Source organism: Drosophila elegans, unplaced genomic scaffold (assembly GCF_018152505.1).
Source record: "Drosophila elegans isolate 14027-0461.03 unplaced genomic scaffold, ASM1815250v1 contig_183, whole genome shotgun sequence".
Taxonomy (NCBI): Eukaryota; Metazoa; Arthropoda; class Insecta; order Diptera; family Drosophilidae; genus Drosophila; species Drosophila elegans.
In genome coordinates, this window is record NW_024545550.1 from 7,499,380 (window position 1) to 7,524,061 (window position 24,682).

Below are 24,682 nucleotides of genomic sequence, written 5' to 3' on the forward strand. Positions count from 1 at the left end.
CAACTTCATACAAACTCACTGGAATCTCTACGAATCATGTTTTGTCTATAAAATAAAAAAGGGGTAACTCCATATGATAATATATTTTAACAAAGACATATCACAGCCTAAAAGCTTTTTTTCTTATAACACGATAATTCAGAACATTGTGCTAAAAAAAAACTTGTTTAAATATTAAGGTAATTTTTACATTTTCAATTGATTTCGGAAAAAATATTTTTATAATTAATGTTAATTTTCCAGTGCAATCAGTTAAACATTAAACATTATCAGACCTACTATGCGTGGTTTCTTCCAGTGTATGTGTGTTCCTGGCGTCGTCGCCGTCGTCTTCTTCTTCTGCTTCTGGCCGCCTCCCCCTACTCTTCCTCTTCCTGCCCCACCTCCTGTTCCCATTTCATTGCTAGTTGCTGTTGCTGTTCTTGTTCCTGTTGCTTGTTGTTTTTGGTCTAAAAATAAACTCGGCACCAGATTGAGGAATTTAATTCGCCTTTTGGTAGAAATCCTCGACTTTGGTTTTTGCCAACGGACTTTGGTTGCCTCTTTGGCTTTTCCCCTCCTCCCACTGTTCCTCCTTTTCCTTCTCCTTTGCCACCTCTCCTTTTGTCCTCTTTGCTCAGCTTCGCCCCTAGGTGCGTGAGTGTGTGTATTAGTGAGTCGGTGTGTGTTGCTCCTGTGTATCCACATCCATTTTAGCGTCAAGTTTAGCGATGATGCTGATGATGACGACATGGACATGGCATCTAGCTTAAAGTATACATTAAAAAAATAGATTTAAAATTTATAAGAAAATAGAAAACCTATTTAATAAGTTAAATTAAGACAGAAGTTTATAATCTTTCTAGGAATGTGGAAGATTCCTATAAACTAGACCAATTAAAATAATTTCTATTTATGTTATGGAAAATGTACACGTTCATATCGGTGTGATATAGATTTTATTCTGTGTAGAAGCACAGTAATCTATAAGAAAATATAAAATCAATTAAACAAGTTCATTTAAGATAGATCTTTTAACAGTCTTTCTTAAATAAACATATGAGTTAAATTCCCACAAACTAGACCAAGGTAATATTAATTTCGGTTAATAATCAAATTAATTTTGAAGCTCCAATTTTTTTCTGTGCAGAATACCAACAAGAAGTAAAAGAACCGAGTTGGATTACTAATGCACACTTTTTCCGCTTGGGATCAAAGGATTAATGTGAATCGGGTTTCGCGGCTTGAGAAATGACACTGAGATATTCTTTTGAGGCGGACATCGCACATTTCCACTTGCCTGCGTTTTAATTAGAATATCTTTCTGATCGGATAGCTCAAGTAGCAAGTGGCTTTTGGTGTGTGTCCTTGGCGGTACGAAGGTCATCAGCATTTGCCACGGAGGTCACATTAAGCACACACACATACATATCACAGATATCACAGAACTGTCGTGAGGGCCCAGCCCACAAAATAGCAGGAACATGACCAGCAAACCGATCAGGACCCTTCCAACCCTATCCCAATCCAATCCCATCCGATCGGATCCTAGACCATCCCAACCTAACCCATCCGTTCATGCATAAATTCATGCTCGATTTATACTCCCCCTTTCGACTGCCATGAGTCATGTGCATTTATAATAAACTTATTAAAATATGCACAAATGAATGCCAGGGATTCAATAAATGTTTTCCAGCTCTTTCGTTTGCGAAATTATAGAGAAGGATGGGCATATAAGACAAGGATGACCCGGGAGGAGAACAACCGGAAACGGGTTATTCTTAAAAGTTATATTTCATTTTCGAAAAGAAATGATCAACTTTTAATCTCGTTTCCATGATTTTGTAGTTCTCTCCCAAACAAACTGGGTATTTGAAAGAAGAAAAAAAGGTGACAATACATCAATGGGGGTTCCTTCTCTAAAACCCCCATTGAAATAGCTCAGGGATTTGATCAAAAATGTATTAGAGTTAATAGAGTTTCCTTGAAAGTCAAAGATTTTCATAAATTAAAAACTAATTTAATTTAAGCCGAAATGTGCAAGGGAAAATTGAAAATTGTAAGCCAGGTTCACATGAATTTTTAATTTCCCCAAAGAAAATGGCCTTTCAAATCATTATTTGGACCAGCGAAAACAAGGTAACCCAATGATCCTCCCACCTCGAAATCGCAATTGGCCTTCTTCGTCTGATTTTTGCCCGTTCGCCTTGACCATAACCATATCAACGGTAAATAATTTCGATCACAGAGCAATGAAGCTGAAACGAAACGAAACGAGAAACGAAACCAAATGAGCATTGGCCGGAGGATGGGGATTTGAGATGGCGATGGCTAACTGGCAATCAAACCGGAGGAGAAGGAGGTAAAATTGGGGACAACGAAGAGGTCCATGGAGGAGGAGCTGCTCTTCCTTCGGCTGTTGCTTTTGCTGTTTGCTGGTGCTTCACGTCATTTCAGATTCCATGTCAAAAGGTGAAGCCAATTCAACGTTTCTGGCGAACTGGGCAACAAAATCACGACCGAAACTGAAAAAAAGCACAACAACAGGAATAACTGGCAACAATGGCAAACCTAACCGCATCAACACGAAAATCACATCTCTGGGGGCTTCTCTCCGATGATTTCCACTAATTTGTGAGTCGCGCAACTCATTGACCCATGCATGATCTGCTTCCAGTTCCATTTCCCCATGTCTCAATTCGATATAGAACATAGAACAGATGCCAGATGCCAGATGCCAGTTGCCAGATACCAGATACCCGGATTGCTGGTAATGCCCGAATGCCCGAACAAATGGCGCGCGATCTTCGCTATGGTATATTCTCATGTCGCTAATACGGCCATTAGACCTAAACGGTTTGGAACTTGAACTTAAAGAGGTGGAGGTGGAACACTAAGCAGGAAACCAAGAAGCATTCTTAATGAAGGGAATCAAATAGAAATGAAAGAAAGACGGAAGTAGACTTTTATGTGCAGACACATCGGCCTGGCCAAGATTATGGCCAAGTTAGAAAACGGGCAGTGAGTGGGGTTCATTTGCGAAATTGAAATGCCACTGCCAACCTCCATGCGGGTGTGGATGTGGATGTGGATGTGGCTGCGGATGCGGATAGTGTGGGTGGATGGGTTCAAGAACCTTTCTGAGCCATGACTAACCGAATGACTGATAGACGAGTACGAGTACCAGGTGCCGACTGTAGCGTGGTGCCGCTCAAAATAAAAAAGTGCCCGATTCTGCACTTGACCGCTGTCCGAACCCCAGACGCGGTATACGGGGCCACATAATTACATGCCAGCTCCCGCTGACCCGCACCCTTTTCCCACCCCTCCACCCTTTTCCACCCACACAGAGAAAATACTGGGGAATTTCCACTCATGTTGGTTGTCTAACATTTTTACTGCCCTAGCCTCTTCTCAGCAATTTAATTTGGCTTTATTTTTAATTTTACAAATGTTACTTAGCCATTGCACTTCAAATAATGCCAAATTAGAATTTAATTTATACATTTGAATTTATTTCTGGCACTTTTTAGGGACAACTTACTGGGAATCAGAGAAATATTATTAAGGTTCTTGGTACTGGGAAATTTGGTCTCATGTTCAAAGACTTATTTTTCTACACATACCCATGTCAAATTTTCTTTTAACCAACTTAATTTTTGTTCATATCGATCAAAAGTAAATGGCTCTTTTGTTATTTAAACATATGCAACTAAGCCAAAGCTTTTAAATGTTTGTAGAATGGCAAAGCTCTAAAAAATCAATAATTTAATAATTATAGAATCAAAATTTCATTATATTTGAATCTTTTCCCCCAGTGTTCTCATTTCTGTGGCCAAATACCGACAGCAGATTGTGTTTGTGTCGCCTACGATCGAGTTGGGCTTGGATGTGGATGCGGATGTGGATGTGGATGCAATGTGTGTGCATATCCATGATGTGTATGTGCTTCTCACGACTGCAGAAGCCTGGAGCTGAAGCTAGAGCTGGAGATGGAGCTTGGATCTGAAGCTGGAACACGCCGCCAGTAGCAGACATTGGGGCCAAGCCAAAGCCAAAGCCAAAGCCAAAGCTAAAGGCAATGGCAATGGCTCTCCAATGGAGAATCAAGGGGAAAGGGAGATGCAGGGGCGGCAAACACGAGCTTGATGACTATTATGTGGGCAGAGGTCGGCGGGGTCGGTGCTGTACCGTGAACTTCTCATGAAAAGCCTAACCATGGGGAATTTAATAGTGCTTAGCACCAGCAGAAGACACCCGAGAACGAGACCAGAAGCCCGGAGACTCTAAACTCTACACTACAGACAACAGACCCAAGACAGAGCCACAGATACAGATACAAATGCCGATTGGTAGCCTTCATTTGGCAGTCAATTACGGAAAAGCACAGAAGTGGAGTCATGCTGGTAGCACCTGGCCATATGAATATGGCCAAAAGCACTCACTGATCAGTCAAAGTCTGTAATGCTGTTGAAATTGAGTTTGCTTAAAATTTGTACATGGAAATTATAGCAGGACTATTTAGGATTCTTCTGTGCATTTCGAAACTCAGTTTGCGGGGTAAATAAATGTTAAAGATTGGTAATAAAACCACAATCCTTCCAATGAATTCAAGCAATCCCAAAGCTAAGCGCTCAAAGATTGACATAACTATTGAAGCTAGTCCAGACTCACCAATATGTATTAATTAGAATAAAACAACAGAGAACTAAACAAAAATATTTAAGACACCATTCCGAAACTCGAATTGAGGTTTATTACTTAAACCCCTTATTCAATCAATTAACAGTTAACTTTAATATTAATAAAACCAATAGTTAGCACTAATTATTCATATAACTCAATAGCTCGAAAACTAAGCGCGCAAAATATAAAAATAACTAATAAAGCTAATCTAGACTCACTAATGTGTATAAATCAGAGCTCAGACACCTTTGTTTATATGGGAAAGGTCACTACCTCACAACAGACTTAATCGCTGATTTGTGATCTAAGCGATTGCGCAATGGGTAAAAACAGAAAGCGAATGCTAATGATAATGATGCCCCTTGGAGACGAAAATGGGTTTCTTTTCCATTTCGCAGACTCGACATTTACTCGAAAAGGCGGCGATGAAAGTACAAAAAGCTGAGTAGCAGGAGGGGCTCAATTAGCAAGCTAGAACCCGAGTTGTCCAACTGCTTCTCCTGCACCATTTGGCGATCCTCCCGCTTCGGATAGACGACCTTGTGCTCCTGCAGATACCGGATGAGTGCATTGCGGTCGAGAAGGGTCAGATTTTGTACCTCCGGTCGCTTGTCATCGATGAAACTGTAGCCCTCGCCGCCGTTTAGCAGAAAAGAGGTGAGTACCACGCCGTAGTACTTGTCGGTTTCAACTTTCTCATAGTGCGGAATCTGGCAGTCGGAGCACAGGGCCTTGATCTCTGTGATCCTTTCGCCATTAGGTCGGCTGTGGTTGAACTTCAGACGAAGTCCCGAAACCTGAAGGAAGGCACCCGTAATCCGCTTGCTCCGCAATTGGAGAGAGTGCTCCAGGGCCTTCATGAGTTGCGTGCCACTGATCCGAGTGAGGAACATGTCGTGGCTGAACGGAAGTACACTCACCACATCGGCCTCTGTGATGGCTCCCGTTTCCCCGGATTCAACCGAAGTTCTAATGGCTAATTCCAATTTAAAGATCATTAATCCTCAAGACTCAATCACTTACCCCCTGCATTAATGAGTCCTATGGGTGCATCTGTCCAAGAGTTTCTGTCCGAAATGGTTTCCAGCACACGGGCATAGACGAAGCTATCCGCTATGATGTTACCAAAATTGCACTCCCCCAGACCGCAGCTTTTCCTATCGCCATTCAGATACACCGAAGTTGTGCCCACTACATTGCGCTCCATGTCGTCGATCACCCCGCGATACTGATCGAGAAAATTCTGCACATCTTTTCGGGGCTCAAAGCGGTTGTCCAATAAAATGGGTTTTCCCTTGAAACTCAGCAGATTACCACGATTGTCGAACTAAAAAAAAAGGGGGAAGAGCTTGGTATAATAATAAGATTTCGATTTTAGGACCATACTTCCAGCGAAAGGTTGCCCAGATATTTGGTATTGGCATAGGCCTGAACCACAGGCACCTTTCGGCCATCAGGCTTCACCACTATTGTGGGATAGGGACCTTCTGGCACATCATTACTCGGAGCCTTTCCAGTGTACAGAAACGTGTGCGATTGACCGCCCACCACTACATCCACATCTGGACAACGCTTGGCTATATCCTTATCCTTTTCATAGCCCGAATGACCCAAAGCAATGATTATATTGACTCCCTGGTCACGCAGCTTCTTGGTTTCCTTGCTAAAAAAGGAGCGAGGAATTATGTGTTAATAAAATATTATATTATTATTATTATATATGTGATATTAAATTGTATCGTTTTAATTGAAACACACCTTGAGCAGGCAAAAACCCATCACAATACAATATTTATATTTAATAATAATATAATATTGCTTACTTAATAGCGGGCACCTCCTGTTTGTAGATCACATTATTGGGCTGAGTGCGATCCTTGGTGTCCGGTCTTATATAACCCACAATCCCAATCTTACGTTTAAACTTTGTGATCACAGTGGAGGTTGCTAACATGCTTTTCTTCGCCAGTTTGGGTTCCCTGTCCAAGTTAATATTGCAGCTTACCAACGGGAAATTAATAATATCAAGAAATTCGGCCAGGGCGTCAGTTCCATCATCAAACTCATGAACTCCCAGCGTCTGTGGGAGGTTTTTTACCCCAAAAACCTTGAAAGTAACTGAGTTATATCTACCATGGCATCGGGTGCCAACATATTTAGCATTTGGGCCACCATCTTTCCACGGTAAACTGAAAACCAAGGAGTTCCCTGGAAGGAATCGCCGCCGTTTAAATAGAGAACAGGACTTCCCGACTTGTCCAACTTCCTAGCCTCCTTCACCCTGAAAAAGGTAATTAAAAAATGTATCATTAGGAGCATCCATTGAACACATTGTCCTAAAGAAACTAACACACTGGCCACGCGTCCAAATCCTCCAAAGCAGAGACCATTCTTACTGTCGCCGGACTTACATTTTCGACCTTTAACAGAAATGGGGTCATACCAGGAGTGCATATCGTTGGTGTGTAGTAGGGTCAACTTGAACCCACTGATCACACTCAGAAAGGTGAGGATCAGGATCAGCAAATGGATCAGAGCAAAACTGAACATTTTACCGAAATTAAAAAAGTACAGACAAATTTGAAAAATAAACAAAAGAAACCTCTGAAATGTTGTCTGGAAAAGCCTACTTTTGGGAGTGCCGAGAGATCACTTTTGGGTTCCCCTAGAACTATGCTTCATTTATATACTCACTATCTTCTTATATACAAAACTGCAAATTTAACGGAAAAACACTTTTTATATTCATTTATTATTTTATGTGGCACATTGACTTTTATTTAATTACACATAACACAATCTTTAAAAACTAGTTCTTATTAACCAAAGTTAAACATTTTTATCAGGAGCAGAGTATTAAAATAAATCGAAAATCACTTTTCAAATACAAATTTATTGTTATTTATTAAAACTTGGAGGCTTATTTTATGTGGCACTCTGACCTTAACCCAACAAACATTAATGGTTAAAAACTACTTTTAAAGAAACAAACTGCACTTTTTGATAACTTACTCTAGTTAAGAATTTTCACCAGAAGGGAGGAGATAAGGAGAAGAACTGCCGAGCCCATTAGTCCACTGGCAGAATTTATGAAGATGATGCGACCCTCAATCTCGGGATAAACATAATCTCTCTGCTTCAGATATTGGGAGACCGCAGCCTTGTCGTCATTCTGCAGACGTTGTGGGGTGTGAACTGAATCTTTGAACAGATGACCATCTCCTCCATCCAACAAGAACTCTCCGAGGACAACATTGTAGGTGGCTGTGTCGTTCAGATCGCTGTAGGTGGGAACTCGACAGGCGGCACATCGAACCTGCACGGAGACCACGCGGTGACCCTCGGGCTGGCTGGGATTGAAGACCACATGAATGCCGGACACCTGCAGGAAGCCCCCATCCGAGTCCTTGCCCCTCAAGGCAGCTCCATGCTCCAGAGCTCGTCTTAGGGATTTTCCCGTCATCGGCATCACAAAAAGATCATTACCCCAGGGCAGAACGGAAAGGATATCGCTGTCGGTGATGGAGCCATCGGATCGCTTTTCAATGGAGCTACGAATGCCTGAAAAACACAAAAAGTGTTGTTGTTTAATGAAGCTACCCCAAATATTGTTTCAAAATGAATGAATTCTGTTTTCTGGGTGTATGTGTCTCTTACCTCCTCCCTGCATTATGGAAATGGCAGCATCTGTCCAGAAATCACCACCCTGGTTCTCCATAACCCGACTAAATACCATTGCATCGGCTACCAGATTGCCCAGGTTGCATTCCTTTGCCCGGCAAAACTCCTTGCGTCCCTCCAGATAAACCTTCGTGTGTCCGGTGACCGACTTCTCCAGTCTGGTGACATTCGGACGATATTCCTCTAGCAGATCCAGGAGATCCTGCTCCTGAGCCACTGAAGCGTTTAGCAGGATGGGAGCACCATCCCATTTAATGAGGTTGCCCTCAGAATCAAACTAGAAATACGAATGAGGTAAGGGTTAGAAAAGAGATATTACCATAAACATTTACAAAAAAAAAATGAATTAAAAGATGTAAGATGGTTTGATCGTTCTTAAGCACGTTCTTCACACAACTCATGTTTTTTAAGTTGGTGCTTCTGGTAAAAATAAAATAAACGTGATAACGCTAAGGAATTTATTTTTTTTTAAATATATTGAATTTAATAATAACATTTTAACCAAAAAATCAATTTTAAGCCTTTTCCTCTTTAAGAATTGATATATTTGTTTGTATTTCAAAGATCTTACCTGCAAATGAAGTTTTCCCAGATACTTGGTATAGGCATAGGCCTGCACCACGGGAACCTCCTTGCCGCTCTTCTGCTTGACCATCGTGGGATAGGGACCATCGATGTGTTCCGCATTCGGCTGGGCACCGGAGTAGAGAAAGGTGTTCGTGTGACCACCAATAACGAGATCCACCTCCGGACAGTTCTTGGCTATCTCCTGGTCCTTCAAATAACCCGAGTGACCCAAAGCGATGATGATTTTGATGCCCTGGGCCTTCATTTTCTTGGCCTCAGCACTAGGGAATAGATTTAGAGGGATTAGATCAAGGTGGTTGAGGTTATTCAACCACTTACTTGATGGACTCCACTTCCTCGTTGAACTCCACATCCATATTGAGAGTAAGTTTTTTGGTATCTGGGGTCAAATAACCAATGACTCCTATCTTAGTGCCATTGGTCTCGAGAATGGCAGAGTGGGCCAAGTGCTTGGTGGCCTTTAGCTGGGGAACCTTGCTGAGATCGAGGTTACAGGCCAGTACCGGGAAGTTGACCTCGTTAAGGAAGGGTATCAGCCCCTCAACCCTTTCATCAAATTCGTGGTTGCCCAGGGACTATAAATTAAAGACTATATAAGTTATTATTCCCCGAGAAAAAGGAAGAGTAGACCTACTATAGCATCTGGTTCCAACTTATTGAGAAAAGCACTGGCAATCTTGTCCTTATATATAGTAAACCAAGCGGTTCCAGTGTAGGTATCACCAGCATTTAGATACAGAACTGCAGTTCCACCTTCCTTCGCCTCCTTGCGATATTTCCGAACCCTAAAAAAGGGGAATTCATTTAATTAATTTATTAAAATATAAGCAAAAACATATTTAAATTAAGAATGAATAATATGGAATTTCCACGAAATTCTTGTACCGCTATAGGAACTCTGTTAGTTCGTTTTGCCAACTTACTCATAGGCCACCCTGGCGAATCCTCCATAGCATTTATTTGTATCTGCATCCTCCTTGGAGCAAATCCCACTACTCACACTCGTCTGCTCGAATCGGGCGTGCATATCATTATTATGCAGGATTATAAACTCGGTGGCCACTTTGGAATGGGTTGATATGGGATTCGCTTTGGTTCCAGTCCAGTGAACCAAAAGGATCACAATAATCCCGGCTAGCCAGCACGTCCGCATCTTTAATTCGATCGGTAATGACAGTTGAGATTTTAATCAGCTCTCGAATAGCTCATCCATAAACATTTGAAAAGTATATCGCTACTATCTTTATGGATCCCTAATAGCTTTAATTGCTTTGTGACAGAAATTACAAACTTTTACAGTCAGCCATATTATTGTCTTGATTAAGTACTTTACTCAAAGCTTTAATGTTTTTTTCCAGACAATATTTTGCATTTTTTTCCAGAAATAAATTCGCTAATTGGAACACTCACTGTCTGAACAAACAATAGATATAACAATTATTCAAGTGGCAAACAGAACTTCATGTTTCTAGTTTTCCTCAGCGGCAGAGCTCTATTTGCAAATGAATTTCTAAAAAAATATCAATGATAAACATATCTTGTTCGCTCCACACTGCTCACAAGTGAAAAATGATCTGTCCAAATGCGTCAAAACAGAATTCAAAGCAGAAACAAGTGCGAAAATAACAATACAATTAACTCAAGCGTAATGTCGCTCTGCACATATCCACATATTAAACCTAATTAATTTGCTTATAAAGCAAAAAGATCACTTGAAGCGACATTGCTTGGCTCATATGAGAAACCCCCACCACAGTGAGCGACACAACATTTCGCACAGTTCATTAAATAGCCATTTGAGAAGAAAAGTAAAAAAAAAATTTGCGATGATCTCCATTCCGAATTGGAAAAACTGCACATGCAGCTGGGCAGAAAAACAGTGAGCTGTCAAATCCCGAAAAAGCTAAACAAATAAAACTGAACTCATAATTCATGCACGCTTCTTAGAGATACTTTCACACCCAAGCGTATTTACACAAAATTAATAATTTCAGTAATTGCCAAAAATTGTACGCTCTTTTGCAAAATTAAAAAATTCAGGTCATATGTAAAAACCAAATATACATATATATTTATTTGGCATTTATAACTGGAATTTTTGTATGTATGCTTGGAAGTTTGACTGCATTTTGTAAATATCTTTATGCGTTTAAATAAATGTTGATTTAACATGTCTGCAACAGCTTTTCGTAGAAACACAAACAAAACTTAAATCCAGTTTCAGATTAATAAGCCGCACCTTATTGCTGAAAGTAAAACACTTGGGGAATCACCAAATATGATTAATGAGTATTGTTCCTATTTAATAATAAAAACACCCAACATTCTTCCGGCAAAAAACCAAACTCTCAATGAAGTTTATCAGCACTTGTAACACCTTTTTGGCCACTAATGACTAATTATTGCTACCAACGAACAGTAATAAAAGTTAATTGGGTTCTGCAGTTCACAGAACTCGAATCACGATCAGTTCCAGTTGCACTATAGCTTTTTGCGCTGCCAACTTATACAACCTTTGCCACCGATGTCTATAATCGCACTGACTTCTCCTTCAATTTCAATTTCTGCGGTCGCATTCGCAGTCGCAGTCGCGTGCTCTGCCGCAGCGCTGCCCATATTATTATTATAAATTATTTTTATATCGAATTTATTTGCCGGCACATGGGAGCATGTTCCTCACATGGAGTGGAGAATGAGTGTCACGAGTATCAGTTTAGATCAACCGGCAAAAAACAACATCTCAACTGTAGTCTGCAGGTGAGATTCTCTCCAAAAAAGTCAGCACTCTCTGCGATTACGCTACGTATACGTAACGTAACGCAACTTATTGCACGGATTGGAGGCTGCGCCGGCAAATGTGTTATCAACTACAACCATAAATCAAATCCAGACAAAAGACACTACACTGTTCTTATTAAAAAAAAACACTGATACAAAAATGTAATATTTCAAATAAATTTCTGGAAATCAAAATTAAGTATTGCATATTCCATTATACACTTGGACAAAATACTTTTTTTTCAGTGTGCAGTAAGTCAAGTAAAAATAACAAATAAATCCTTAAGTTAAGATAAAGCATTTATGTGCTAAAAATTTAATCTTAACCAAAAAGCCAAAATAAGGTCAAGTAAAAACAAATAAACCCAAAAGTCACATATGAAAATGTCTTTATTTACAGTTCAATTTTAAATTTTGTACAAGTACTAAACAAATAAATCATAAGATCGAAGAACAAACATTTTCAGTTGTGAGTCAATTTAAATATAATGCCAACTCAAATCGGGGTTTATTTTGGTTATCTCCAGTTCAACTGCTGGCAAACTCAAATAAAAAAAAGTAAAGCATGCGGGAAAAAAACCTAATTATAAATGCACACTTGCACTAGAGGAAAACTAAGATATGTGATCCAAATATAGTTGCAGAATGCAAGCTATAATTCCCTGCCAACATAAGGCATAGTTAATGTATAAAAACCAATGATAGATTTAAATGGTTTATTTATTACAAAAAAATATATTTTAAAAACAGAGAAAATCAATGATATGAGTATGTTTTAGTTTTTTTGTTTGTTATTAATTATTTTTAAATAAAAAAATAAAAATTTGTGTGAACAAACCCACAATTAAAAAAAATATTATTAGCATTCAATGATTGTATCAAGTGGCAAAAAGTTATAAACTTATTAATGAAAAACTTAATTTTAAATGTATAGCAGCGTACCATTAATGTTTTTCTTAGAAGCATTAAAAAGACGTCAATAACAATTGAATCGCGCCTGCGATAAGAGTAATCTCAGACGCTGAGTATCATTTCTGATTCGTACGCCTTGAAATGCAGTCAAATTTCGCGTGGATTTTTGTGTGCTCATTGCTGTTTTGTCAACAGGGCTTTTCCCAGTTTCTGGAGGAGCCCTGCGGCACAACTTCGCTGGGAACGAAAATTTTCGGTGGCAATAACGCAAGAGAACAAGCTGCTATTTATATGGCAGTAATCAAAAACTCCAGCCATTTTCTTTGTGGCGGCACCGTGATTCACAGAAGTATGTTCTACAATAATACAATACAACATAAAAACCGTGTTTAATAAGATACATATTTTATAAGGTTTTATTTTAACCGCTGCTCATTGCATGGAGGATCCTAACGACCTGTAAGTACCATCAAAACTTGTGTATATTGGTCTGTCGATTATTAGAAATTCTACTTAAATTGTAGGTTTTGTCACTTTTTTAAAAATAGCAACATATACAAGCGAAAAATTTATTAGAAAATTGACATAGCTTCATTGTTTTTTAACAAATATATCAGAAGACAAAGAAGTTGATTTCCTATCTTGTTTCGACATAATTAGTGCTAATATTTATATTTATTATAGATTTGTATCGTTGGGAGCATACAATAAAAGTGCTCCGACAGCTGAGTTTCAGGTCGTCCAAAGAATAAAGCACCCCGAGTTCAACCCCTACGCTATCACCAATGATATAGGACTTCTGAAGCTGTCGCCCAAAATCGTGTACCAATGTAAGAGAAAAGTTTGGAGTCTTTAAAACATTTTGTAATGCATTTCTCCGTAGTTAACATTCGACCAGTGTGCATTTTGAAGGACAAGAGCATTAAGCAGCAGGTGGAGAACGTGCTGAATTTTGAAGTTTTTGGTTGGGGAAAAACCGAATCTGGCACGGATAGCGAAATACTGAAATCCCTAACACTCAGACGAAGAAGTCGATCAGAGTGCGAAAAGATGGCTGGGTCTCAAAGTTTGAAGCAGATCTGTGCTCAGGGAAGCGGTGGAGATGCCTGTGTTGGCGATTCCGGTGGGCCTCTCATCGTAAGGCTAAGCAATGGCCTCGAAACTCAGCTCGGAATCGTGAGCTACGGCAGAACTGCATGCGATGGTCTAGGAGTATATACCGATGTAACTAGTTATATCGACTGGATTGTGGATACTGTAAGAAGGAATGCGGATCCTGTGGACGCCGAGCAGTCCGCTTTTGGAGTTCAAAACCGCAAACCACCACCCCCAGAACGCGTATTTCCAGTGCCACAGTTTTGGTTGCATGAAAACTGCGGCGGTAATACCTTGCTATCAAACTTACGGGCCACCATCTATGGACTTCCTTCCAGTACCGAGGGCGTCTTGATCACAGAACGTAAGTTTAGACAGACACACTCAAAATAATATTTATATGAGTTGGTGGTCAACTTGATATTTATTTAATAATAAAAACTAACACCTATGTGATGAGTATGCAGTTGATATTAAACTTTATTCAAATTTAATTATTTATTTAATATTTTTACAAAAAACATTAACACATGAATAATTTTTTGTTAGTTATTTTTATAATAATAATGCATAAAAATATTAAACTATAGAGGATGTTTTTGGTATATACCATTAATTTTTAGGCTTATTACAATAGAAATTTTTTAATTGAAAAAAATTCTTTTCTATTTTTAGGGTTCGTATTGGCAAATGCGCAAGGCATGTCAGACAATGCAGCCTTATTGTAAGTAATCTCTATTAAGGTCACAAAAAAAAGCTAAACTTAATAAACTTTCCCAGAAGTGTGGATGTGATCGGCGGTTCGGGTTCTTTGGGAGAGTACACAGTTCACTCGGTTATCAAGCACCCGGTGTATGCGAACTCCCCCAGTAATGACATAGTATTGCTGAAGCTGCTACAACCGGTAATGCAAACAGGTAGGTTATTTTTGACACAGATCTCTTCTATCAAAAACTAAATTCCCTTTTTTGCAGTTGGATCGAAACCGTACTGTATGTTCGGGCAAAACTACATCAAGCAGAATGCCTTCCCTGATCCACCTTTTACCATTTTGGGCAAAAGGCAAACTCAAAATGGCGTAAGATATTATAGCTTCGATGTTGAAAAAATTGATTCCCAAGCATGTGCCAACAAAATCTGGAACACAATTCATCCAAGTCAACTTTGTGTGCAGGATATCACCGGAAGGTCAAACGGCTATGGGAAATCTGGTGACATATTGGTAAAAAAAACCAATTATTCGGGCAGGGAACATTTTGTTTTGTTAGGTATTATCAGTTATTCAAGGTATAACGTGCACGTTCTTATAAAAATTACGGCTCGTACCAAATGGATCTCACATGTAATTACCCACAATTAACAGCAAACACAAGACATCTAGACATTTTAACATCTGAAAATTTAATTTAAACAAATAGCATGTATGTTTTATTATATTAAATTTAGTTTAAATAAGCAATTTTGGAATTAATAGCCAGACATTTGATTTTCCATTTCCATTTTGTTGTCATTTATAGCCAAAAATTATGGTTAAAAACGATTTAAAACAGAAAATAATATTAATAATAATATTCTGCAGAATAATATTCTTAGAATATTCTTAAATTTTAAGACTGATTTCTGGAGAATCACAAAACATTAGTCAATGTGACCACTACATAGACGTCGAAACATGAAATCCAAATAGTTTCTCTTTTAAATAAATAAAAACACTGAAATTACTCACTCTTTACAACATTTATTTGCTATTTTATAGTGTAAAAGTGTAAAAGTTTGGGACAAACTGAAGAGCAACCAGGCTTAATGGAGGCGAAAAATAGATGAACTAATAACATGAAAGGATAAGGCAATCTAAATATTTATATAAATGTAATAAGGTTACCCTTTTCGACATCAAATCTAAAAGAATCTGGTTAGCAGGGAGGTGAGCAGCAGCAGTGTTACGGAAGCCACAATTCCGGACGCCGATCCGGTGTCGGTTTTCTCGTGGATCACAATCCGCTCCTCGATCTCCGGATAGACAAAGTGCCGCTGCTTCAGGTACTCCATGGTGGCACTCAGGTCGTTCCGACTCAGTTTCTCACTGTAGGGATCCGTTTCCTCGACCAGGTCGTATCCATCGCCACCTTCTAGGATGAACTGCGGCACGATCACCTGGTAAAGGGCCGCCTCATCGATGGCCTTGTATGTGGGAACGGAGCAATTGGAGCACAGGGCTTGGGCAGAAACCACCCGTTTTCCTTGCTCATTATTGTAGTTGTACTCCACACGCAGTCCGGACATCTGAAGGAATCCACCGTTCGAGTCCTGCAACCGCACTGCAGCCGAATGCTCCAGGGCAGCCAGAAGGGTCTTTCCCGTGACCCTCGTTACGTAGAGGTTGTTCTCGAAGGGCAGAACGGCCAAGAGGGTGGCTCCATTTATGACTCCATCGGACTCTTTATCGACAGAGGCTCGGATTCCTCCTCCCTGCATAAAGGCAATAGGTGCATCCGTCCAGAACTCGCCACCCTTGTCCTCCAGCACGCGAATATAGACCATGGCGTCGGTCACCAGGTTTCCCAGGTTGCACTCCCTCATGCGGCAGATGTTGCCGCCCTCGAGGAACACCTTGGTGTAGCCCAGGATCATGTTCTCCAGCTCCTCCAGTCTGGGGCGATACTCTTCAAGCAGGTCCAGGAGATCCTGCTCTTGCGCCACCGAAGCATTCAGCAAGATGGGAGCTCCATCAAACTCAATCAGATTGCCAGCGGCATCGAACTGGAAATATATAAATTACAAAGATTAAAGAGGTCTTTACTGAATGTCTTTGATTTATCCTTATAACTTCTCAAATATTGACATCATTTGGAAAATGTTTGATGTACCGATAGATATTTGTGGACGTTAGTGTGGGCGTCACCAAATTCTAACTAATTTTATAGGATCAAACACTCTTCCTTCTATCATGTAAACCCTATAGTTCTTCTAATTCGGGTAGTTATTGATTTGTTCCAATCTAGTGGTTACCTGAACATGGATTTTTCCCAGATACTTTGTGTAGGCATATGCCTGCACCACTGGCACCTTTTTGCCACTGGCCTGCACCACTGTGGTGGGATAGGGACCTCGGACCGCCTCTGGATCCCAATCGGTGGGGTCGGCCACCGGTTGACTGGCGTCCAGGAAAGTGTGAGAGTGGCCACCAATGACGATGTCCACCTCCGGACAGTTCTTTGCTATCTCCTGATCCTTTTGGTAGCCAGAATGACCCAGAGCGATGATGATATTGATACCCTGAGCCTTGAGCCTCTCAGCTTCTGCGCTGAATAATATAAAAAATGGATTCAGAGTTCGTACGAAAAACTAGTATATACTTACTTAATGGAAACAATCTCCTCCTCGTATTCCACTTTGTTCCGGAAGGCTAGAACCTTGGTGTCGGGCGTGAGGTAACCGATTACACCAATCTTCACTCCATTTGTTTCCAGAATTGTGGAGTTGGCCAGCTGTTTGGCAGCCGCCATTTCGGGTACCTCAGTGAGGTTCAGATTGCAGGCCAGAACGGGAAATTGCACGGCATTCAGGAAGGGCACCAAGCCCTCGACATTCTGATCGAACTCGTGGTTGCCCAGGGACTAAAATAAATGGTGTAGTATATGTAGTATATATAGTACATGTGGTATACATAGTATGTATAATTTATGTAGTATATATAGTACGTAAAAATAGTATAGTTAATAAGAATATAGATCCTTACAATCGCGTCGGGGGATAGCTTGTTAAGGAAAGCACTGGCGATCTTGTCCTTGTAGACGGTGAACCAAGCTGTTCCAGTGTAGGTGTCACCTGCGTTGAGGTAAAACACTGGAGTTCCACCCTCCTGCGCCTCTTTGCGGTATTTGCGAACTCTAATTTAAACAAAGAGATCAATTAGACTAAGAGTTTTTCCAGTTTAGAGAACCAACTCACTCATAGGCCACCCTGGCGAATCCTCCGTAGCACTGATTTGTATTGGCGTCCTCCTTGGAGCAGGTGCCACTAGTCACACTCGTTTGCTCGAATCGGGCATGCATATCATTATTGTGAAGGATTATGAACTCCGTGGCCACGTCCGCCAAAGGAACAATAGGATTCGGCTGGACTGAAGGGATCAATAGGGCCAAAAGGCAACATAATCCGATAATGAGACTCCTGGCAAACATCATTTTGGGGCTGGAAAAAAAATAATATCACTAAGAAGCTATTACAGGCAAAGGGATGAGATTGCGGTGCTTCATTAATGGCAAACCAATATTAAAATCAAGTTTGTGTATGACTTTTATGACTAAACCCGAATTGTAAATATTTATTTTTATTAAACATGGTAAAAATAGTAAAGTTAAAGCAAATAAATTTAGTTCCTCTAATATTGGAAAGTATTTAACAATGGCTTTAAATTATTATATCAGCTGTAAACTTATATTTCAATCAGTACATTGCTTATACACTTTCCACACAAAGAACTAATCATCAACTAATTTTGATTGTAAAAAAACACCGTAGATAGATTATCTTTTGTATTTAGGCTCATAAAAAGACGTTAAAAACGGTATAAATCAGTTTTTCAGCTGTTGCTGTTGAAGGTCCTTCCTGACCCTTATCATCCACTACCGAGAGTCACATATTTATCAATCACGAGCTGGCAGAAATCGCAATTCCAGTCATTTGCTAGTTTATTGGGTGCTTTAAATCTAATCGCCGCTTATCATTCTGCGTGTGCAAAAACACACAAATCCACAGCCCATTCAACTCAAGTCTAATATTTGTTCCCCCGACTTCTGGCATCGCAGACCACTTCACTTCACTCAGTTAACTGGTTTCCAAAATTGAACTCGGAAACGAGCTCGGAGTTGCTAATGTTGAGTTGGCATTGGCCCGAAAGCTTTCTCGTCTTAAAAGCGCTGACTGCGAAACAAAAAACTCTTCTACTTTGGAAAAGACAAACCCAAACAACGAATTACCGATCGATCGCTACTTACATGCACTCGTCGCACGGTCCGCGGGTAAACTGAAACTGAAACTGACCAGCCAAATTGAGAAATTGGCTGAGAGTCCGAGAACCGTTATAGCCGAAATGGAATACCGAATTCCGAATACCTAACACAATAAACCGAAATTAACTGACTCGCGGAGCGGACTGATTACTATTACGATTACGATAAGGCCTCGTATTTTGCGGCTCAGAGCGGGTTAATTTAGCCAAGAACGTCACTGTGATGTGATGCTCTTTTTGCAATCTCAATTATACTATATATTTGCCTGTTTGGCAGCCATCAATGGCAGACTTATCGCGCGATAATCGTCGGTTATAGATCAGATAATAGTGTTTTGGGCACATATCTACCTGACTCATCGTCACCCAGACAGGGGCAGGTACTTAGCCAAACAGTTGCCCAAGCACAACACCACATTCCCACGCCGAAAAATTAATTGTACTTAAATAATACGGATACAGAGCACACTCGGTAAGATGAACTTAAGAAGACCAAAATAAGACCAGACTAAAATAAGATTTGCATGCTTTATAGCGACCAATGAGTTACTAATTAAAGGGAAAATAAGGTTTAACAATTTAAACAAGAGCAAACTCGGTAAGATTGAATTAGGAAGACTTAGAAGATTCGGAAGATTTAATGTATAGTATTCTTTAGAAATGCATACTTTATGGCGACCAACGAGATTTGCATGTGTTCAAAAGTTACTTAAAGGGAGCGAAGGTTAAAAATATCTTTTATTTTTAGTTAAAATGAATGATTAATATTTTCAGGAAATTAAGTTGTTCAAAAAATACCTGGTAAAATATTAAAATAGGTGCCCGAACCATAAAATCACCGTATAATTAATTTACGAAAAACATAGCATACTTTCTGGCGACCAACGAGTTTTCAATAAAATCCAAAGAATGAATAAAATTCACAAACAACTATATTGGAATAAAGTTTATAGTCATCTCCTTACTCCTTGTGTATAATTGTATATTATTTTATTAAAAAATCGAATTCACAATATGACGTAAATTTTATTTTAGAATGAATGACCTTAATTGTATGTCTTTTTTTTTTAGTTCTCTGATTGTTATCTCTTTTAAAATAGTTCACTTTTCCGAAATCATGTTCACTACTTGGAGAGTGCACTGTACAAGTTTATTGCCGCAGCTACAGTTGCTGCCTGTGTCGAGTAACCCGATCTTTGTTATTACTTTTTTCGAGAACTCCGAACAAGTGTCTTCTGGGAACTTGAGGCAAAATCCATTGATAACAATGAGGCCTGCTTGTTCCACTGGTTTTTGCTTTATGGCCGCCGAAAAATAAGGAAAGGAATATAGATACCCGATTCCAGTAATTACTTTTTCAGTTGCATGCGAATTTTTAGACAAATGAAAACATCACAATTGTAATACAATTGAAACAGTCGCCACACACCCCAAATTATCTGCTGCCACTTGTCGCGTGCTTTTCAAACTGTTCAATCATATACGAGTATTATGAAATGGGCTTTTTACAAACACACAACAGCTGCGACTGCGGATGATTATTTACTGTCTGTGGTCGCGCAAATACTTCAAACGAAAGGTACAACTTTCCTGCTCGCGTTGTCGCCTAAATATATCACAAAGACACAAGATACAACAGCAATTGAGTTGGTTCGAAAATAAATAGTGGATGCTCGGTAAAGTTGCGCTGAACTGAGGGGCAAAACAGAACAACACGCAATATTACACAATGTCAAGTGTGCGATAATAACCAGATAAAAATAATATATATGATTCAATTATGATATGCCCTTTACCTACCTACATTGGTTATCAAGTAAATAAGGTACACACTATTTGTCAATGCAAATATGCAATCAGACATATCCAAAGTTCACAGGCACCAGATGCGTGATTATTTAAATGCCTTCCAAAATTCATTAACAGCAATACGCTAAGATAGTGTCAAATTCGGAGCCCCAAATCAATCTAATAATGCCCAATTTCCTTGATCATAAATAAAAATTGATTGTTATCAATAAGTCTGTCGGTTGAGGCAAGGAACTGTCCATTTGTTACGACATTCTAGATTTTATGCTTAAAAAAATAAATGAATCGGGTTCACTAGAGTATATAGCATTTCCAAATTTTTGGCAGGTCTTAAATTCACATTATCGATTGGCATATCTTGTACTCACGTTTTCTCAGTTTACAACCTATAATTACGCCGACAAGCTGTTTGTTCTCCATGCCAACAGTAGTAGACTTGATTTCCTTCTTTCTCTGTTACCATTCAGCACCATTCAAATTTCCATGACAACAAATTTGAATTGGAAATTGTGTAATTTTTCTCGCAGTGCCTATAGGTGAGCACTTATCATTGCAAGGGCAGGTCAAACTAACTCGCAGGGGAAGCGCCGATCGAAGAGATGAATGTGAAGCGTGCCAGCTGCAAATGTTTATCGGGATGGGCATTAAAGACTGCCAAATCCCCTGCACGCACTCTAAACAAGGTGTCTAATGGTTGCTTTATTTATACATTTATGTGTCATTTTTTTTATTACCTCAACTGAGAGAAGTTCTAAGAACGATTCAAAAAAAATAAACAAAATACTTTAATACATGTCATAAAATAAAAATATAAAAAACTACTATACAAAAGCTGTCACTTAGTTATTAAATGTGTTATTGGCACTCAATTTACCAAGAAAAGCAATTTAAGCAATTATAGCGGTCATTGATCTCTGAAACCAGATCGATTATCACATTTTTTGCATTGAAAACAAGATATGTTTATTTAGTTCCAAAGTTGGTAGCAATGTTGTATTTGTTGTGTTAGCTATCATAAATAAAATTAAAGTAAAGAAGAATTAATAGGAACCTTAATTTTAGAATATGTTTTTCAAACTCTCTATCGTTTGTTCCGCTTATATTGTTTCAACAAAACAGTATATATAATCAAACTTATCTCCTAAGTTTATGACTCTGTTAAATTCTTTAATTCAAAAATTGTTGATTTATAAAACTAGGCCATAAACAGGGCACCTTTAGAATTACTATCCTACGTTCTAAGCTTATGACCTTTTTCTAAATTATTAAATTGGAAAACTTTAGAATTATAAAAAATTGTTTTCAAAATTCAGAAATTGTTGGTGAAAAAAGGGCATGAACAGGGCACCTATCAATCGGATATGCAGCGCCTTGTGGAAACAGCCACGGGACAACAACAACTTGAAGGGCGGAAAGGAAGAAAGCAGGGGCGCAATCGGTGATCCAAGGGGCGAGGGGTGCGGGGTGCGGGGTGCGGCACAGAGGAAGGGAGGATATTCAGAGCGCGGCTGCTGCAGCCTGAGAGCAAGCCAGCTGAGGGTTGCAATATCCTGCTGCTGTTGTTGCTGCCTTTTTAGCCTGTAGCCTGTAGCCTGTATCCTGTTGCCCTCCCGCTTCAGCTGCCGCAACTCAAACAGCTGCAACAATTTTTTGTTGTTTTTAATTTCCTTGGCGCGGCACATCCCCTAATGCCAATGCCACTATCTCTGGTTCCTGCCGCACTTTTGGGGTTGGAGTTGCCAGTTGGTCGCCGGGGTGCAGTTGCTCGCAGCTCAGTCGTGGCGATCGCCAGGTGAACGAAGGTTGTGTGGCGCAGAGTTTTAAATTTTTGAAGCCAGAAGATTGCAATTGGATTATATACTATACCCAACCATGTCGGGCAAACTGATCATGAAGCGCAAGCGAGCCAGTCAGGAGGAGCAACAGCAGCAACATCAGCAGCAGCAGGCGCAGGAGCAACATATCCCGGAGCAGCAGCAACATCAACCGGAAGAACCAGCTCCAGAGAAGCGCCATCGTCCTCTGACTCCACCCGCCGAAGAAGAGCCAGCTCAGGACTATCCATCCCCAGCAGAATCTCCCAATCGAATCCTTTTAGAAGCCCTGCAAAAGATCATGGAGCTGCAGGCAGAATTAGATGCCTTTGAGCACGATCTAGATGAACGGGATGGATATGCTGGAGGAGCAGCAGGAGCCCAAGATGAGGATGCCGTAGAGAGTGCAGAGGAGGATGCCGAGGTGGCTGCCCAGTTTGCACCACCCACCCCAGGCCAAAGGAGTCAGGCGGAGGCACTGGGCTTCGCCATGTGCGCCCGGGAAACGCTGCTCTTCCTCCAGAGCGAAGGAATACCCACGGAGTCGCCACTCTACCAGACCCTTCTCGGCAAACTAGTGGGCCAGAGCGATGGACTGCTGCATGCTTAGGCGCCGAACTGGAGGGCAGGAGCTCCTCCGCATTCTAGTCACTTTGCTGCGATCTCATTGCAAGTAAAACGAGCGAGAGAGAGAGAGAGAGAATCCGAGGGTTTGGCACTTTTTGCTTGGGGTGGAAATGGTGCTATCCGGGAATCTGCGTAATCCTAAGCTGTTTACTCTAGTCAATTATTGTGAAGCAATATAAAAATCATAAGGAACAACGAAACAAATAAACTAACAAATAGAATAAAAAGAAATGTGTGTTTATTTATTGTGGGCTTACAACTTCCATTTTCAATTTCCCTATTAAATTTCTTCTTACCATCTGGCAATAATAAAAAATATATTATATAGAAAGAAATATGTATTTATTGTGGAATATCAATTTCAATTTTAAAATTCTTTCTTAAAATTGTAATTTCCATTTAGCAAAAAATGAATATTGTCAATTATTGTGAAGTCGTATAAAAATCATGGGAAACAACAAAACAAATAAATTAACAATGAACTAAAATGAAAATAAATGTGTTTATTTATTGTGGGCCTGGAATTTTAAATCACCCTCTATAAACAAATTAATATTTTTTCCAGGTAGCAATGAAAACAAGCATTTATTCTTTGGTTTTCAATAAATTTTAACCATTAATAACTATAGTGAAGCAATATAAAAATTATAATAAACAACAAAACAAATAAACAAATTTAATAAAAGGAAAAGCATGTTTATTTATTGTGGATTTTGAATTTTAGAACTCTTAATCTATAAATTCCCATTCCCATTATTGTCAATTATTCTGAAGAAATATAAAAATCATAAAAAAAAATAATTTATATAGCAAATAATTAAAAATATAATAAAAACAAAACATATTTATTCTGTGGGTGTTTCAAATTTTAGAACCCTCTTAAAATTTCCAACAATGAAAACACTTTCCCTTTTCGATTTTCGATACATTTTAAATATATTTATTTATTCATTTATTTATTACTTGTGTTATTTGATTTTACATATAATAATTAATGAGAATAACTCAATCGCAATATATTATTTCTTTTAATTCATTTTTGTAGGTATATATAATATAAGTGTATATATTCTTATTGTTGTTAGGGCGGGGGGTTTTTTTGTTGTTCGGTTATTTCATTAACTTGTTTTATCATAAATTATCTGGGGCTTGGAACCGCCCTAAAGTAGCATTTGTTATAATTCATATTAGTTATCTGTATAATTTGTAACAACAATAATTATTTGTAATAAATGGTTGTAATTCCTTTGTATTATCTGTATTTACTGATATTCCTTTAAAACTAGATTTTAATTGTTTTCAACAATTTAACGTTTCACATGGTTGTAAGTAAATGTTTCTTAAGGTTTTTGGACAAGATATCGTTTTTACGAGTAGATGTTATTATTTTCATTGCGTTAGTAAAGTCAAATTGATTCGCTTGGAATATCAAATAAGAATACGTATACAAAAATGATAATATCTATAAATTGGCATTTCAATTGGTAATTTCAGACCTTGGAAGGGATCACCTTCCTACAAACATTTGGCACACTTTCTTGGTTCTACTTAAGCTCTACGCAGAATTCTTTAATTCTTTAATTTAGAAACTAATTCAGGGTAATTAAACAGAAAACAAAATCTTGAGCTGTCGATTACAGTTATATTTAGTGTTACTTTTGTTAGTTCAGTATATGATTAATGCAGACAGCAGGAC

General features: G+C 39.2%; 5 protein-coding genes across 9 annotated transcripts; 2 read left to right on the forward strand and 3 right to left on the reverse strand.

Moving 5' to 3' along the window:
• Window positions 1-4,715: 4,715 nt before the first annotated feature.
• LOC108144215 (protein 5NUC) lies at window positions 4,716-7,275 on the reverse strand. Of its 2 annotated transcripts, none has more exons than XM_017268889.2 (6): window positions 7,019-7,275; window positions 6,802-6,949; window positions 6,492-6,748; window positions 6,055-6,331; window positions 5,692-5,995; window positions 4,716-5,644 (listed from the first exon to the last, which is right to left on the reverse strand). In XM_017268889.2, the coding sequence occupies exons 1-6, from the start codon at window positions 7,216-7,218 to the stop codon at window positions 5,076-5,078; spliced, it is 1,755 nt and encodes a 584-aa protein (XP_017124378.1). In that variant the 5' UTR covers window positions 7,219-7,275; the 3' UTR covers window positions 4,716-5,075. The 2 variants fall into 2 exon arrangements, with proteins under 2 accessions (XP_017124378.1, XP_041563330.1); XM_041707396.1 differs by having other exon boundaries at window positions 5,480-5,637.
• Window positions 7,276-7,541: 266 nt separating this feature from the next.
• Window positions 7,542-11,473, reverse strand: LOC108144851 (protein 5NUC). Of its 3 annotated transcripts, none has more exons than XM_017269998.1 (7): window positions 11,451-11,473; window positions 9,861-10,090; window positions 9,572-9,722; window positions 9,256-9,512; window positions 8,921-9,197; window positions 8,326-8,626; window positions 7,542-8,229 (listed from the first exon to the last, which is right to left on the reverse strand). In XM_017269998.1, exons 2-7 carry the CDS (start codon window positions 10,088-10,090, stop codon window positions 7,682-7,684), a joined length of 1,764 nt encoding a protein of 587 aa, XP_017125487.1. In that variant the 5' UTR covers window positions 11,451-11,473; the 3' UTR covers window positions 7,542-7,681. The 3 variants fall into 3 exon arrangements, with proteins under 3 accessions (XP_017125487.1, XP_017125485.1, XP_017125486.1); XM_017269996.2 differs by having other exon boundaries at window positions 11,177-11,465; XM_017269997.2 differs by having other exon boundaries at window positions 11,355-11,463.
• Window positions 11,474-12,764: 1,291 nt separating this feature from the next.
• LOC108144113 (chymotrypsin-like protease CTRL-1) lies at window positions 12,765-15,526 on the forward strand. Its single transcript, XM_041707366.1, has 8 exons — window positions 12,765-12,976; window positions 13,041-13,086; window positions 13,312-13,457; window positions 13,511-14,086; window positions 14,398-14,446; window positions 14,503-14,639; window positions 14,697-14,800; window positions 15,479-15,526. The coding sequence occupies exons 1-8, from the start codon at window positions 12,769-12,771 to the stop codon at window positions 15,524-15,526; spliced, it is 1,314 nt and encodes a 437-aa protein (XP_041563300.1). The 5' UTR covers window positions 12,765-12,768.
• On the reverse strand, window positions 15,441-20,284 carry LOC108144800 (protein 5NUC). Of its 2 annotated transcripts, none has more exons than XM_017269923.2 (6): window positions 20,166-20,284; window positions 17,674-17,916; window positions 17,462-17,612; window positions 17,083-17,339; window positions 16,732-17,026; window positions 15,441-16,482 (listed from the first exon to the last, which is right to left on the reverse strand). In XM_017269923.2, the coding sequence occupies exons 2-6, from the start codon at window positions 17,907-17,909 to the stop codon at window positions 15,622-15,624; spliced, it is 1,800 nt and encodes a 599-aa protein (XP_017125412.1). In that variant the 5' UTR covers window positions 17,910-17,916; window positions 20,166-20,284; the 3' UTR covers window positions 15,441-15,621. The 2 variants fall into 2 exon arrangements, with proteins under 2 accessions (XP_017125412.1, XP_017125411.1); XM_017269922.2 differs by lacking the exon at window positions 20,166-20,284 and adding an exon at window positions 18,723-18,814.
• A 1,997-nt stretch (window positions 20,285-22,281) lies between these two features.
• Window positions 22,282-23,209, forward strand: LOC108144270 (zinc finger protein squeeze). Its single transcript, XM_017268955.2, has one exon. The coding sequence runs from the start codon at window positions 22,418-22,420 to the stop codon at window positions 22,967-22,969; it is 552 nt and encodes a 183-aa protein (XP_017124444.1). The 5' UTR covers window positions 22,282-22,417; the 3' UTR covers window positions 22,970-23,209.
• The last annotated feature ends 1,473 nt before the right edge of the window (window positions 23,210-24,682 follow it).